General features: G+C 45.7%; 1 protein-coding gene across 1 annotated transcript in view; it reads left to right on the plus strand.

Annotated features, from left to right (window-relative positions):
* Nucleotides 1-373: 373 nt before the first annotated feature.
* Nucleotides 374-17,952, plus strand: part of SHC4 (SHC adaptor protein 4) — a 142,945-nt gene continuing 125,366 nt past the window's right edge. The window contains exon 1 of the mRNA XM_040342647.1: nt 374-1,389. Within this exon, the coding sequence (XP_040198581.1) occupies nt 829-1,389 (561 nt within the window). The 5' untranslated portion in view covers nt 374-828. The remainder of the gene's footprint in view (nt 1,390-17,952) is intronic.

Genomic DNA, 17,952 nt, shown 5'->3' on the forward strand with positions numbered 1-17,952 from the left:
CGAAAATTTCATTTGGGTACAATGTTGTATGACTGAGTAATTGTCATTCAAATTGTGAGAGCACCGAAAGCTGAAAATTGGTCTGGTTATTAAGTGGGTTTACGTGCCTGGTGGTCAAGTGGTTAAGGTCTCCGGAATATACATTTTTCAAATAAAATAAATTCTATATTTGTATTATTCTTTTCCTCTATTCTCTATATAAAGCACGCTGTGTCTGTCCTGTATTTTCTCATTGTCATGACATCTACACATCTGAGCTGTAACTAGTAGCTTTGTGTTTTTGTCCTGTATGAGTCATCCTGCCGGCCTCCTATTGGAGGAAAGCTGAACACCCTCGGGATCGTGAGTCAATTACAGCCATTCTCCGCTTCATTCATAGATTGATAGCGTGCAAACACAGGGAGAGAGCATTTCATTCATGAGAAATTGCTACGCCTCCAAACTCTTCACCTCCAGGATGCTGCCAGCGTGCCATGGGCTGTGCAGAGGATGACGGGCGACGCTTCACCCCGGATCTATGGATGCTGGTGCTGTCTCATCTGATATTCCTGAAAGCAGCAAGCTCCTCTATTCCACATCCTCAGGCTGGATTTGTACCCACTGCCATCTGATCCTCTTTTCTAGATCATTCAGCTTCTCATATATAAAAGAAAAACATCAAATTTTTTATATATCGTTGCATCGATTTTACTTTTCTGTAAATGTAATATTTTTTTTTTTTTCTTACATTTTGATATGTAACTTAATATTCCAAGATGAGCGTTCCATGGATATGATGGTTGTGTAATAAGCGTTCTACTTTTTACAGATGAAGACCCTAGGAAGGCTATGAGAGATCCCAGAAAGCCAAGCGGGCAAATACAGCGCAAATCTTTCTTGAGATACCCAGTGATGCTTCAGAGGGCGAAATACAGTCGTTTCCGGAATGACTCTTTAACATCGACGGAAGAATGTGCACAGAACCCCCCTCTCAATGCCAAAGGATGTGCCAATTCCCATGCAGCTGCTACTTCCTTCTTACCGGTTGAAAGCCTCACGCTGGTGACCCCGGGCAGTGCCACCACACTATGCACTTTGATACCCAAAATGTCCCATTTTAAACTCCCCGGCTCGGGCAGCCTAATGAGGCTGAGACACTTTTCTCTGGGTACAAAAGAGGTGCCCAGATTAAAACTGAACGATGCCCACGGAGATCAGAGGAGCCCGACGGCCACAGAGATCACTTTCAACAGCTACGTGCGCCCTTCTCAAGTCAAGCAGGATGTGGACGCAAATGCAAATCCCCCGGAGGACTGCATCCTGCCAGAGACCGAGAAATCTGCACCTGAGCAGAACATCAGCCACACCAAACATGTCAACATGGGACCCGTACTCTGCTACTGCGTCAAAGTGAGTAATATACTACAGAGTACTAATAGTGTAACCCAAGAGCTTGCACTTTATATGTAGAAAATATGTTTGGAGGGGAGGAAGTCTATTGTGTTCTGCTTTATGGTGCTAGGAACACTACTGCTGGGTGCTACAGGCAGCTTCATACAGAATACAGAATACAGCACAGTAAGGGAGATTTACTAAGACTGGAGCGTGCAAAATCTGGTGCAGCTCTGCATAGAATCCAATCCGCTTCCAGGTTTTATTGTCAACGCTTAACCTCTTCGGTGCCAGAGCCATTTTTACACACATGTTTAAACACTTGCCGCCTACCCACCATCAAATGACAGGGGGCGGTGCGGCTCTCATTCTGGGTGGACGTCATATGACGGCGCCCCAGAACAGCCACCGGGGGGGGCGCACTGCACTTCGATCATGGCCGCGCTGTGTTCCCTAAGACTCTGCGCGACCCCGATCTCTGTAAAGATGACGCGGCTCTTTAACCATGTGATCGGCCGTGTCCAATCACAGCCGGTCACATGTAGTGCGGACGTGCCGGTAATAGGCTTGCCTCGTCTCACACTGACAGAGTGGGTGGCGAGGACTGAGGAGTGCCGATCAGTGGTATCTCCTCACAGGGGAGACCAGGGCAGGTAATCAGGGCACTGATCATCAGTGCCCTGATTACAGGAAAGCCCCAGGCAATGCCCATTAGTGCCACAAATCAGTGCCCATTATTGATGCCAGTCAGTGCAGCCTTTCAGTGCCTGCTCATCAGTAATGCCCATCAGTGCTGCCTATCCGTGCCGCCTAGCAGGAACAAAAATTGTCTCTGGACAGCCGCACTCTGAACAAATTGTAGCCTTTATTAAAAGGAGGACAGCGCTACAAGTCACAGCAAAATAAAAGAAAACCTGACTGCTGACGCGTTTCGCACTGAAACTAGTGCTTAGTCATAGCTATGAGTGAGTGCGGCTGTCCAGAGACAATCTTTGTTCCTGCTTTGCTAAGTGCATTGCCTGCACCTGAGTTGTCTGCAACAGAGGATATTCATCTGGGTTCCCACCTGGAGCGGCTATTCCCTTTTCCCCTATCCGTGCCGCCTATCAGTGGTCACCAGTGCCACATATCAGTGCCACCTATCAGTGCCCAACAGCGCAGCATATTAATGCCTCCTCATCAGTGCCACCTAATCGATGCCCATAAGTGTCGCCCCATCAGAGCAGCCTATCTGTGCCCATCAGTGCAGCTTCATTAGCGCACATCAGTGAAGGAGAAAGATTACTTAATTTCTGTCAGTACGTTTTGTAAATAAGAAAAACTTTTTTTTATTTTCCAAATTTTTGGTATTTTTTCCTCTTTTTTAGTAAACAATTTAAAAACCCAGCAGTGATTTAATACCACCAAAATAAATCTCTATTTGTGTGAAGAAAATCATTAAAAATGTCATATAGATACAGTGTTTGCGAAATTGTCATTCAAAGTGTGACAGCGCTGAAAGCTGAAAAATGGCCTGGGCAGGAAGGGGGTGAAAGTTCCCAGTATTCAAGTGGTTAAAAAATAATTTTAAGCCTGGAGATTCCACAACCCCCCCCCCAAACATTTTCTGAAAGCAGACACCCTAGAGAATAAAATAGTGGTAGTTCGAATTTTGTCACGCGATATTACTGCAAAGGTCATGGAAACGCAAAATTTCAGTAAAAGACACACTAAAGTGAATTTTAGGGCAAACAAGCGCAATCAACTACCCAAGTGTTTGGTAAAATAAAAAAGACAAAGTTGAACAGAGTAAATAGATATCCGACATGTCAAACTTTATATTTGTGTGCGCCTGTGAAATGGGGAAAAACTTCAGTACCCTATATTTTCTATAGACGACCCTTCAAAAGCCCCCTATAGGTCATCAGCTTAGTTTTACAGAGGAGGTCTTGAGCTAGAACTATTGCTCTCACTCCGGCATGCGCGACAATATGTAACATGTGTATAGTAAATTACATTTTCATGTGTAGGTGCCCCGCGACCCATGTTTTTATGTTTGTACGTGTCTGTATACATGGGGGTGAGGGGGGCCTCCAACATTTTTTTGGGGGGTATTTTATGTGCTCAGGTGTAACTTTTCCGTGTTTCCTCGGTGCTCCACTTAATGTTTTGCAATGCAGATCGCATTTCAAACATTGCCTCCCTGCTATGCTAGCCGGGAAAAGTGACAGATGGCCCAGAAGTGACGTTATAGCAGTGGTGGCCTGTCCAATAGGGACACCCGGGAGCCGCCCCCTCTATCCACGCCACCCCCTATATGAACAATGTATAGATTCATGCATAGTCTGAATCTATTCACGGCTGTCGCGGCCACCGTCCGGCCCCTATCAGGATGCCGGGCGACTGAATTACAGCGGCTGGGTGTTTTTTTGAAGCACCTGTTTAGAGCCAGAGGCTCTAATAAGCTTTAAAATAGGGTGGGCACGTGGCGCAGAGCATTGTGCTATGAGCCCACCCAGGTGTTAAAACAGCGAATGAAAATTCACTGCTGTAACACTGATCCTCAATCTGGCCAATCAGAAGCAGGTCTGAGACCCATTTTCTGATTGCCCGCCGATGCCCATGGAGAGCAGATGAAGGGAAAGCTGTTGCCGCCGCCGCTGCTACTGCCGAGCAGGAAAAGCCGCCGGTGAAGTGCTGCATAGATGGGGTAAGTGCACCAGACCCGCCAACTGACATGGAGGAGTGGTAATGTTTGCCGCCTCCCAAACAAAATGACCAATGGCCGCCACTGCATCATAAACATCGCTTTCCAGGTCACAGCGAGAAGGGGAGGAGAGCAGGTGTGTGCCCGCTCTCGCCAGTTCCAAGGGAGTGTGTAAGCAATCGGGTGGCAGCGATTGTGTGTGATACCCCCCCCCCCCTGCTGTCAGGTCTATATGGCCTGTCAGTGATTGTGTGTGATACCCCCCCTGCTGTCAGATCTATATGGCCTGTCAGCGATTGTGTGTGATACCCCCCCCCCCCCTGCTGTCAGGTCTATATGGCCTGTCAGCGATTGTGTGTGATACCCCCCCCCCCTGCTGTCAGGTCTATATGGCCTGTCAGCGATTGTGTGTGATACCCCCCTGCTGTCAGGTCTGTATGGCTTGTCAGCGATTGTGTGTGATACCCCCCTGCTGTCAGATCTATACGGCCTGTCAGCGATTGTGTGTGATACCCCCCTGCTGTCAGATCTATATGGCCTGTCAGCGATTGTGTGTGATACCCCCCCTGCTGTCAGGTCTGTATGGCTTGTCAGTGATTGTGTGTGATACCCCCCCTGCTGTCAGGTCTATATGGCTTGTCAGTGATTGTGTGTGATACCCCCCCTGCTGTCAGGTCTATATGGCCTGTCAGTGATTGTGTGTGATACCCCCCCCCCTGCTGTCAGGTCTATATGGCCTGTCAGTGATTGTGTGTGATACCCCCCCTGCTGTCAGATCTATATGGCCTGTCAGCGATTGTGTGTGATACCCCCCCCCCCCCTGCTGTCAGGTCTATATGGCCTGTCAGCGATTGTGTGTGATACCCCCCCCCCCTGCTGTCAGGTCTATATGGCCTGTCAGCGATTGTGTGTGATACCCCCCTGCTGTCAGGTCTGTATGGCTTGTCAGCGATTGTGTGTGATACCCCCCTGCTGTCAGATCTATACGGCCTGTCAGCGATTGTGTGTGATACCCCCCTGCTGTCAGATCTATATGGCCTGTCAGCGATTGTGTGTGATACCCCCCCTGCTGTCAGGTCTGTATGGCTTGTCAGTGATTGTGTGTGATACCCCCCCTGCTGTCAGGTCTATATGGCTTGTCAGTGATTGTGTGTGATACCCCCCCTGCTGTCAGGTCTATATGGCCTGTCAGCGATTGTGTGTGATACCCCCCAGCTGTCAGGTCTATATGGCCTGTCAGTGATTGTGTGTGATACCCCCCCTGCTGTCAGGTCTATATGGCCTGTCAGCGATTGTGTGTGATACCCCCCAGCTGTCAGGTCTATATGGCCTGTCAGTGATTGTGTGTGATACCCCCCCCCCCTGCTGTCAGGTCTATATGGCCTGTCAGTGATTGTGTGTGATACCCCCCCTGCTGTCAGGTCTGTATGGCCTGTCAGCGATTGTGTGTGATACCCCCCCTGCTGTCAGGTCTGTATGGCTTGTCAGCGATTGTGTGTGATACCCCCCAGCTGTCAGGTCTATATGGCCTGTCAGTGATTGTGTGTGATACCCCCCCTGCTGTCAGGTCTATATGGCCTGTCAGCGATTGTGTGTGATACCCCCCAGCTGTCAGGTCTATATGGCCTGTCAGTGATTGTGTGTGATACCCCCCCTGCTGTCAGGTCTGTATGGCTTGTCAGCGATTGTGTGTGATACCCCCCAGCTGTCAGGTCTATATGGCCTGTCAGTGATTGTGTGTGATACCCCCCCTGCTGTCAGGTCTGTATGGCTTGTCAGCGATTGTGTGTGATACCCCCCAGCTGTCAGGTCTATATGGCCTGTCAGTGATTGTGTGTGATACCCCCCCTGCTGTCAGGTCTATATGGCTTGTCAGCGATTGTGTGTGATACCCCCCCTGCTGTCAGGTCTATATGGCTTGTCAGCGATTGTGTGTGATACCCCCCCTGCTGTCAGGTCTATATGGCCTGTCAGCGATTGTGTGTGATACCCCCCCTGCTGTCAGGTCTATATGGCCTGTCAGTGATTGTGTGTGATACCCCCCCTGCTGTCAGGTCTATATGGCTTGTCAGCGATTGTGTGTGATACCCCCCCTGCTGTCAGGTCTATATGGCCTGTCAGTGATTGTGTGTGATACCCCCCCTGCTGTCAGATCTATATGGCTTGTCAGCGATTGTGTGTGATACCCCCCCTGCTGTCAGGTCTGTATGGCCTGTCAGCGATTGTGTGTGATACCCCCCTGCTGTCAGGTCTATATGGCCTGTCAGTGATTGTGTGTGATACCCCCCTGCTGTCAGGTCTATATGGCCTGTCAGCGATTGTGTGTGATACCCCCCTGCTGTCAGGTCTGTATGGCTTGTCAGTGATTGTGTGTGATACCCCCCCTGCTGTCAGATCTATATGGCTTGTCAGCGATTGTGTGTGATACCCCCCTGCTGTCAGGTCTATATGGCCTGTCAGTGATTGTGTGTGATACCCCCCCTGCTGTCAGATCTATATGGCTTGTCAGCGAAAGGGTTAATTAAACAAGCTTTTAGAAGCTGCTTAGCTACTGTGTACAGCTGCATCATGAAACTATCTGCATGGAGTTTGCATGTCCTCCCCCCTGTGCTTGTATTACTTTTTGCCGGGTACTCTAGTTTCCTCCTACACTCCAAAGCAGGGTTGCCAACCTCCTAAAACATTTTTGTACTGACACAACATAGGAAATTTACTGACAACCTGAAAAATGAAGAATTTCTATTAAAAACAAAGACAATCAATATTTAAACAGTATAAACATGATTTAGAAACACTGACATTACACATGTCATTTGCATGGTTTGGTAAATCGGCAAATTATCAGCCCCCGATATTTACTGACAGTTGTAAAAGTTTTTTTGGACATGGCAAACATGTGGAAGAAGGTGCTTTGGTCAGATGAGACCAAAATTGAACTTTTTGGCATAAAAGCAAAGCGCTATATGTGACAGAAAACTAACACTGCACATCACCCTGAACACACCATCCCTACTGTGAAACATGGTGGTGGCAGCATCATGTTGAGGGTATGCTTTTCTTCAGCAGGGACAGGGAAGCTGGTCAGAGTTAAAGCGGGGGTTCACCCTAAAAAAAGAAAAAAAAATTCTACCATGTCATCCAGCATACTAGCGCGAGCTACAGTATGCCTTTATTTTATTTTTTTGCGTCGTACTCAGTTTAATCCCGTAGTTACGTTTCAGACTCCCCACGAGGAGTAGGCGTTCCTATGCAGAGGGGAACATGATTGACGGCCGGCTATGGCGCGGCACACTTCCCGAAAATAGCCGAAATAGGACTTGGCTCTTCACGGCGCCTGTGCAGTCAGCTCCTAGTCTGTGCGCAGGCGCCGTATAGCGCCGTGAAGAGCCGAGTCCTATTCGGCTATTTTCGGGAAGCGTGACGCGCCATAGCCGGCCGTCAATCATGTTCCCCTCTGCATAGGAACGGCCATTCCCCGCGGGGAGTCTGAAACTTAACTATGGGATTAAACTGTAAGTACAGCGCAAAAAAAATAAATAAAGGCATACTGTAGCTCACGCTAGTATGCTGGATTTCATGGTAGAAACTTGTTATTTAGGGTGAACCACCGCTTTAATGGGGAGATGGATGAAGCCAAATCCAGGGCAATATTAGAGGAAAACCTGTTAGAGTCTGAAAAAGACTTGAGACTGGGGTGGAGGTTCACCTTCCAGCAGGACAATGACCCTAAACATACAGCCAGAGCTACAATGGAATGGTTTAGATCAAAGCCTAGTCATGTGTTAGAATGGCCCAATCAAAGTCCAGACCTAAATCCAATTGAGAATCTGTGGCAAGACTTGAAAATTGCTGTTCACAGATGTTCTCCATCCAATCTGACAGAGCTTGAGCGATTTTACAAAGGAGAATGGGCAAAAATGTCACTCTGTAGATGTGGGAAGCTGGTAGAGACATCCCCCCCCCAAAAAAAAACTCTCAGCTGTAATTGCAGAGAAAGGAGGTTCTACAAAGTATTGGCTCCGGGGGGCTGAATACAAATGTACCCCACACTTTTCACTTATTTATTTGTAAAAAAAATTGAAAACCATTTATCATTTTCCTTCCACTTCACAATTATGTGCCACTTTGTGTTGGTCTATCACATAAAATCCCAATAAAATACATTTACATTTTTGGTTGTAAAATGACAAAATGTGGAAAATTTCAAGGGGTATGAATACTTTTCAAAGGCACTGCAAGTAAACAAGACAGAGGTCAGATCTGACAGCAGGGATCTGATGAATGTTCTCTCCCTGCAGAGCAGGGAATAAAACTCATCACTTCCCTTAGTGAAATCTCCTCACACAGTACACACATAAACACTGGCTAGGCACACATTAAAACCCTTTGATTGCCCTAGATGTTTAACTCCTTCCCAGCCAGTGCCATTAGTACAGTGACAGTGCATATTTTTAGCACTGATCACTGTATTATTGTCACTGGTTCCCACAAAGTGTCAGTTAGTGTACAATTGTCTGCCGCAATATCGCAGTACCACTATAAGTTACTGATCGCCGTCATTACTATTATAAAAAATTAAATAACAAACAAATTACAGTATACAGTATATGCCTTCGTTTGTAGGCGCTATAACTTTTGCGCAAACCAATCAATTATTGGGATTTTGTTTTTACCAAAAATCAATACTGGCCTAAATTAAAGAAGACATTTTATTTTTGATTTTATTTTTGTTTAATAGCAGAAAGTAAAAACAATCTTGCTTTTTTCCCCAAAATTGTCAGTCTTTTTTGTTTTTAACGCAAAAAAATAAAAAACCCAGGGTAAACAAATACCACTAAAGGAAAGCTCTATTTGTGGGAAAAAATTAAATAAATGTTATTTGTGTACAGCTTTGCATGACTGGGCAATATTCAATTAAAGTAATGCAGTGCCATATAGAAAAAAATGGCCTGGTCATGAAGGGGGGTAAAAAGAGGTCAAGTTAACCACTTAACGCCCGCCGCACGACTATTTATGTCCGCAAAATGGCACGGACAGGCAGATGGGCGTATATATACGTCCCCGCCTTTCCACGGGTCGGGGGTCCGATCGGGACCCCCTCCGCTGCGTGCGGCGGGTGGCTTACCTCGGGGAGCGATCCGGGACGACGGCACGGCTATTCGTTTATAGCCGATCTGTCGCGATCGCTCCCCGGAGCTGAAGAACGGGGAGAGCCGTATGTAAACACGGCTTCCCCGTGCTTCACTGTGGCGGCTGCATCGATCGAGTGATCCCTTTTATAAAGGAGACTCGATCGATGACGTCAGTCCTACAGCCACACCCCCCTACAGTTGTAAACACACACTAGGTGATTCCTAACTCCTACAGGGCCCCCTGTGGTTAACTCCCAAACTGCAACTGTCATTTTCACAATAAACAATGCAATTTAAATGCATTTTTTGCTGTGAAAATGACAATGGTCCCAAAAATGTCTCAAAATTGTCCGAAGTGTCCGCCATAATGTCGCAGTCACGAAAAAAATCGCTGATCGCCGCCAATAGTAGTAAAAAAAATGTTTTTATAAAAAGGCAATAAAACTATCCCATATTTTGTAAACGCTAGAAATTTTGCGCAAACCAATCGATAAACACTTATTGCGATTTTTTTGACCAAAAATAGGTAGAAGAATACGTATCGGCCTAAACTGAAGGAAAAAAAATGTTATATATGTTTTTGGGGGATATTTATTATAGCAAAAAGTAAAAAATATTGCATTTTTTTCAAAATTGTCGCTCTATTTTTGTTTATAGCGCAAAAAATAAAAACCGCAGAGGTGATCAAATACCACCAAAAGAAAGCTCTATTTGTGGGAAAAAAAGGATGTCAATTTTGTTTGGGAGCCACGTCGCACGACCGCGCAATTGTCAGTTAAACTGACGCAGTGCCGAATCGCAAAACCTGGCCTGGGCATTTAGCAACAAAATGGTCCGGGGCTTAAGTGGTTAAACAGTTACAGCAAACTGCTTTTTGTTCCCTTTCAGTTAAAGATTTTACATAAATGAATATAAGCTGATCATTGTAAGAATCCCTGTCGGTGTTAAATGGTTTGTCTCAACCTTTTACTTGCCACATGTGCTGGACAGCTTGGTCTGTTAAAGTAGATTCAAAATGAACAGACTTGCTGGCCGGTACACCAGGTGAAAATACTGTAAAGGAAAAAAAGCTTAAAAAAAAAAAAAGCTAATGCAGCCATCACATCTAAGAATTGGTGAGCTGCAATAGATTCCGGGCCAGATCCACAGACGAAGTACGCCGGCGTATCTACTGATACGCCGGCGTACTTTCAAATTTCCTGCGTCGTATCTTTAGTTTGAATCCTCAAAACAAGATACGACGGCTTCTGGGTTAGATCCGACAGGCGTACGCCTTCGGATCTAAGATGCAATACTTCGGCGCCCGCTGGGTGGCGTTTTCCGCGTCGGGTATGCAAATTAGCGATTTACGACGATTCACGAACGTACGTGCGACCATCGCATTTTCTAACGTCGTCTGTAGTCGGCTTTTTCCGGCGTATAGTTAGACTTGCCATGTTAAGTAAGGCCGTCGTTCCCGCGTCTAAATTTTAATTTTTTTTTATTTTTTGCGTAAGTTGTCCGTGAATAGGGATGGACGTAACTCACGTCTAAGTAAAAAAAATGACGTCCTAGCGACGTCATTTAGCGCAATGCACGGCGGGAAATTTCGGGACGACGCATGCGCAGTTCATTCGGCGCGGGGACGCGCTTCATTTTAATGAAACCCGCCCCCAACCCGCCCAATTTCAAATCCGCCGCCAGAAATACACTATGCCGCCGTAACTTACGGCGTGACCTCGCTGAGGATTCGAAAATGCGCCAGGTAAGGTATGGCGGCGTAGTGTATTTCTTTCTGGATCTGGCCCTCCATTTTTATTTTGGGGATAACGACTTCTTTCCTGTGTTGTAGCTCTGATCAGGGTATGAAACCCTCGGAATTATGTCCATGTCATTTTACACAATATCTCTCCCTGTAATTAAGGTGTCAGATAATAAATTGACTGATCATCATTACTTGTAGTGTTTCCCCTGCAGCAAATGTCCCTTTTTTTAAATGAATGTAAAAACTTGTGAAAACAATTGTACTTTATTGCACTTAACCGCTTGCCGCCCGCCGCACGCAGATATACGTCTGCTGCATGGCACGGGCAGGCAGAAGGACGTACCTGTACGTCCCGTTTAAGAAGCGGTTGGTGCGCGCGCCTCCCGCGATCTCCATGAGCGCGCCCGCGGATGCTGCGGACTCGATCGCCGCGGGCATACCCACGATCATCTCACAGGGAGATAGAACGGGGAGGTGTTAGTGTAAACACAACATCTCTCCGTTCTGCCTAGTGACACTGTCACTGATCGTGTTCCCTGTCATCAGGAACAGCGATCAGTGACATGTCACAGCAAGCCACGCCTCCCTACAGTAAGAATCACTCCTTAGGGAACACTTTACCCCTACAGCGCCATATGGTATTATGAAAAATATCCTCAAATGGTAATGATAGAATACAGTGGAACCTTGGATTACGAGCATAATCCGTTCCAGGAGAATGCTTGTAATCCAAAGCACTCGCATATCAAAGCGAGTTTCCCCATAGAAGTCAATGAAAACAAAGGTAATTTGTTCCATATTGACTTCTATTGCATGCAATACGGCATGTGGCCACAGGAGGGGGGCGCCGAGGAGCCTCGGAGATACTCTGGGACAGCTAGGCTGAACTCGGAAAGGCTCAGAAACCCTCGGGAATTGAGTATTTCCGAGTATTTCCAAGTGATTCCGAATATTTCCGAACCGTTCTGAGTGTCACTGGCGTCCCCGCACCTCTGGCCAAATGCGGTACTGCACACCCCATTAGCTCGAATTCTGCTTGTTTTGTGAGACAACACTTGCAAACTGAGTCAGGATTTTTTTTATAAAGGTGCTCGTCTTTCAAAACACTCGTTAACCAAGGTTCCACAAACATTTTATATTGGTCTATTAAGAAAAGACATGCATGTGAACGTGTACTTTACACATCTTTACTGTGAGCCATTGGGGTAGATTCAGTAAGCAATTGCGTCTGCATATCCATAGATACGCAGCGCAATTGCTTAGTTGCGCCGACGTATCGACTTTTCTGTATTCAGAAAGCTAGATACGCCGACTGCAGCCTAAGATATGACTGGCATAAGGCTCTTATGCCGTCGTATCGCAGGCTGCATTCTTACGATGGCCGCTAGGTGGCGTTCCCGTAGTGGTCAGCGTAGAGTATGCAAATTGCATACTCACGCCGATTCCCATTTGTATGCGCGCCCTGCGTTCGCATTTTACGTCGTTTGCGTTCGTCGGTTTCTGCGTAAGGCTGCCCATGCTATTAGCAGGGGCAGCCAATGCTAAGTATACCCGTCGTTCCCGCGTCGCGATTTTTAAAAATTACGCCGTTTGCGTAAGTGAATCGTGAATGGCGCTGGACGCCATTTACGTTCACGTTGAAGCAAATGCGACGTCATTTACCGCAATGCACATCGGGAAAGTTTCCAGACGGAGCATGCGCACTACGTTCGGCACGGGAACGCGCCTAATTTAAATGATCCACGCCCCCTACGGGATCATTTAAATTGCGTGCGCTTACGCCGGGCAGTTTTACAGAGCGCACACGCAAATTACGGAGCTACTGCTTCGTGAATGAAGCGTAACGCACGTAATTTACGGAGGCATAGCGTAAAAACGGTACACTGCGCCTCCGTAGTAGTGCGCGCCCCTACCTGAATCCACCCCATTGTTCTCATCCATTGATGTATTGTACAGAGTAGCGTTCACATAATCTTTCACTGATTACAATGAGAGATGTCTGCAGAGAGACAGATGTCAGTGAAGAGGGACTTTCCCAGCATAGAGTCAGGAAACATACACGGCACAAATAATACTTTTCATTTTACTCGGCATGCTTTCATAAAAATACATTTTAATATTGGGTTTAGGCTAAGGGGGTAGAAATCCATCTCCTGTTCACGAACCTCGGAGCATCTCCATTTTTTTTTGGCAGGATTAGGAGTAGGGTTGTCCCAATACCACATTTTTAAGACCAAGTACAAGTATCAATAATTTTTTTTTTTTTTATGTCACACGACCGTGGCATTAATATGCAGCACTGATGAAGTGTGGACTATTAGCTAGATTCAGGATTGCGAGCGCATAGTTGCGGCGGCGTAGCGTATGGCATTTACACTACGCCGCCGTAAGTTAGCGAGGCAAGTACCTGATTCACAAAGTACTTGCCTGCTAAGTTACGCCGGCGTAGCGTAAATGCGGCGGGCGCAAGCGCGCCTAATTCAAAATAGGCTGAGGGGGCGTGTTTTATGTTAATTTTGTTTGACCTGACGTGATTGCCGTTTTTTTGGTACGGCGCATGCGCCGTCCTCCTACATATCCCAGTGTGCATTGCGGCTAAGTACGCTGCACGGTCCTATTGATTTTGACGTGAACGTAAATTACGTAAATCCCTATTCACGGACGACTTACGCAAACAACGTAAAATTTTCGAATTTCGAAGCGGGAACGGCGGCCATACTTTAACATTACTATACCAACTATTTGATGGAATATCTTTAGGCCTGATAATGCGTTACGTAAACGGCGTATCTGTACTGCGGCGGCCGGGCGTACGTTCGTGAATAGGCGTATCTAGTGATTTACATATTCTACGCCGACCGCAATGGAATCGCCACCTAGCGGCCAGCCTAAATATTGCACCCTAAGATAGGACGGCGCAAGCCGTCGTATCTTAGATAGGTTTAAGTGTAGCTCTGTTTGAGAATACACTTAAACTTAGGTCGGCGCAGATTCCAAGTTAGGTTGGCGTATCTACTGATACGCCGACCTAACTCTTACTGAATCTAGCTATATGTCAATAGTATTTTTTTTTATTTTTTTTTACTATTTTATTTTTTACAATTATTTTTTTTAATTATTTTTTACAATTTTACTTTAAAATATTTATTTATTACAATGTTTCTTTTTTTTTATTATTATTATTCAACCCTGTTAGGGTGTAGGGGGGCTTTGGTGAGGTGCCAGGGGTCTGACCCCTGACATCTCTCCTTTGAGACATGGAAAGGGACTGAGGATAGAGATTCCCCAATCCCTTTCTCTGCAGACTGAGGATAGAGATTCCCCAATCCCTTTCTCTGCAGACTGAGGATAGAGATTCCCCAATCCCTTTCTCTACATACTGAGGATAGATATTCCCCAATCCCTTTCTCTGCAGCCTTGACTGCACTAAACATGAATGGACAGTAGACAGTAGCTCTTCTCCATTCATAAACTAAAGCATCGTTAACAGAGTTTAGGGGGTGGAGGAGGACGGAGGGTGGGGGACCAGAGGAGGATAGGAGGGGACCGGAGGAGCACATGTAGGGGGAATGAAAAAAGACAGGGGGGACCGGAGGAGCACCGAGGAGGACACAGAGGGGAGCTGAAGGAGAACACAGGGGACACTCAGGGATGATCGGTGCGGCAGTTGATGTTATAATCACAGATCTCCCAGGATAGATTTCAATAAAGCAGCTAAAAGTCGCGGAGGGGAGATGAGGAGAAGCGTCTGTCAGCTGCTTTAATAAAGCCTCACAGGGAGATCGGTAATTATAACTTCCCCTGCTGCCGCACCGATCATCCCTGACTGTCCAGGTGTCGGGTGAAGCAGCGGGAGAATTTGTTGGAGCACAAGTAGTCCTGCAAATGCTCAGTATCCCTAATTAGACATCCCGCAAAACGCAGGTGCATTTATTGCCACCAAAATGCATGACGCTGCGTTACCATGCGGTTTGGTGAGCCGCAATTTTAAAAGTCACCCGTTACTAGGAATATGCAAAACCACGAACATGATTATATAGCACTGGCATGTTGTGTCAAATTGTCAGGAAAGGTTCCATCCGCTGATGATATTTATTATTATTGTTTGGCTCGCAGTACTGCGTTTCACCAGCAGGTGTCTCCTGGCAGTTTGGAACTGTCAGGAGAACTTCTCCCTGCTGGTGTTATATCACCTTTGGGACGCAGTACTGGTCTCCACCAGCAGATGGATCCTGGCAGTGTGGAGCGTACGGCTCTTGCTGCGCTCAGGTGTGACTTGAACCTAATCACTGACACCTCTACTTATAGTAAAGGAAAAAATTAATGCACTTGTTCTAAATGTGAAAAACCTAAAAAAATATAAAAAAGCTGCGATCAAAAAGTGTTATACCACACCAAACAAATATAAATAACAGAAAGCAGATCGCGCTAATATAATCAGCCAGCTATCTGCAAAATAGTATGTCAGATGTGAGTGACAACAAATGCAGTGAGCTGTGACATGTGTGACTCTATTCAATGAAAAAAATATAAATAAGTGAATAAATAGTCCTTTGTGGAAAAAATTGCTCAATGAAGAAAAAATAAAATAAATAAAAATAAAAATATAAACACATGAATGAAAAATATTTTTGATAGATGAATCCTGTAATGAGCCAAAAGTCCACCATACAGAAGTTTCAAATGAAGATGTCCCCAGTGCAGGAATTGTAAAACATCCCAGGAAAGGTGATGAGAAAGCACTTCCACCAAAGACAAACACTGCCTCTTACCGAATATTATTGGTCTCTGTTTAAGGAGACCAAATACAGCATGTAAGGGTGTATTCACAGCAGATATTCCCTCCGGTTATCCAACTTAAAAGATGACACCCACTATAGTTACATAGTTACATAGTTAGTCAGGTTGAAAAAAGACACAAGTCCATCCAGTTCAACCACAAAAAATAAAAAAACAAAAATTAAAAAACACAGTAAAATCCTATACACCCAACTCCATTCCCACAGTTGATCCAGAGGAAGGCAAAAAACCCCAGCAGAGCATGATCCAATTTGCTACAGCAGGGGAAAAAATTCCTTCCTGATCCCCCGAGAGGCAATCGGATTTACCCTGGATCAACTTTACCTACAAATCTTAGTACTCAGTTATATTCTGTACATTTAGGAAAGAATCCAGGCCTTTCTTAAAGCAATCTACTGAGCTGGCCAGAACCACCTCTGGAGGGAGTCTGTTCCACATTTTCACAGCTCTTACTGTGAAAAAACCTTTCCGTATTTGGAGGTGAAATCTCTTTTCCTCTAGACGTAAAGAGTGCCCCCTTGTCCTCAGTGTTGACCGTAAAGTGAATAACTCAACACCAAGTTCACTATATGGACCTCTTATATATTTGTACATGTTGATCATATCCCCCCTTATTCTCCTCTTCTCAAGAGTGAATAAATTCAGTTCCTCTAATCTTTCCTCATAGCTGAGCTCCTCCATGCCTCTTATCAGTTTGGTTGCCCTTCTCTGCACTTTCTCCAGTTCTCCGATGTCCTTTTTGAGAACTGGTGCCCAAAACTGAACTGCATATTCCAGATGAGGTCTTACTAATGATTTGTACAGGGGCAAAATGATATCTCTGTCTCTGGAGTCCATACCTCTCTTAATACAAGAAAGGACTTTGCTCGCTTTGGAAACCGCAGCTTGGCATTGCATGCCATTATTGAGCTTATGATCAACTAAAACCCCCAGATCCTTCTCCACTACAGATCCCCCCAGTTGTACTATATATATTATATTTCCAGGCAAACCAGGCTTCCCCTTCTTCAGGAATACAGAGGCACTTACTGCAGTCCTGGTTTCATGTCCTCATTGTTCGTTTTTGCTCTGATGTTGCTGCAATCCTTCTCTGTTCTGAACAGTCTGTTTCCAGAATTGAAGAGAAAGATCTGTTCTTGGACAGCCATGGAGGACTTTGCTTTGTCTTTCAGAACCAATATAGAAATATGGCCAGTAAAACGTTGGAGGCTGGAGGTGACAACGTTTTACTGGCCATATTTCTATATTGGTTCTGAAAGACAAAGCAAAGTCCTCCATGGCTGCCCAAGAACAGATCTTTCTCTTCAATTCTGGAAACAGACTGTTCAGAGCAGAGAAGGATTGCAGCAACATCAGAGCAAAAACGAACAATGAGGACATGAAACCAGGACTGCAGTAAGTGCCTCTGTATTCCTGAAGAAGGGGAAGCCTGGTTTGCCTGGAAATATAGTGGGTGTCATCTTTTAAGTTGGATAACCGGAGGGAATATCTGCTGTGAATACACCCTTACATGCTGTATTTGGTCTCCTTAAACAGAGACCAATAATATTCGGTAAGAGGCAGTGTTTGTCTTTGGTGGAAGTGCTTTCTCATCACCTTTCCTGGGATGTTTTACAATTTCTGCACTGGGGACATCTTCATTTGAAACTTCTGTATGGTGGACTTTTGGCTCATTACAGGATTCATCTATCAAAAATATTTTTCATTCATGTGTTTATATTTTTATTTTTATTTATTTTATTTTTTCTTCATTGAGCAATTTTTTCCACAAAGGACTATTTATTCACTTATTTATATTTTTTTCATTGAATAGAGTCACACATGTCACAGCTCACTGCATTTGTTGTCACTCACATCTGACATACTATTTTGCAGATAGCTGGCTGATTATATTAGCGCGATCTGCTTTCTGTTATTTACACCTCTACTTATACCCAGCGAGTAAAAGCATACCTCGCCTTGGTATTTATCTATATTCCTGAGCCTGCCTCTGACCCAACTTGATCCAATCTGATCCTTATCCCAAGCCCTTCCTGGACCTGTCCCGTCTGTATCCTGGTTTCCGTTGGATCCCTGCCTGCAGCCAGGGCTGGACTGGGACAGAAATTTGGCCCTGGACTACATCGAGACTGGCCCACTGACAGGTCTCTCCCATGGTGGCCGGACAACTCCCGCACCCCCCAGGCCACCCAAGCCCCCTCTCCCCCTACACTAACCAC

This window comes from Rana temporaria, chromosome 3 (genome assembly GCF_905171775.1).
Source record: "Rana temporaria chromosome 3, aRanTem1.1, whole genome shotgun sequence".
In the NCBI taxonomy this organism is placed as follows: Eukaryota; Metazoa; Chordata; class Amphibia; order Anura; family Ranidae; genus Rana; species Rana temporaria.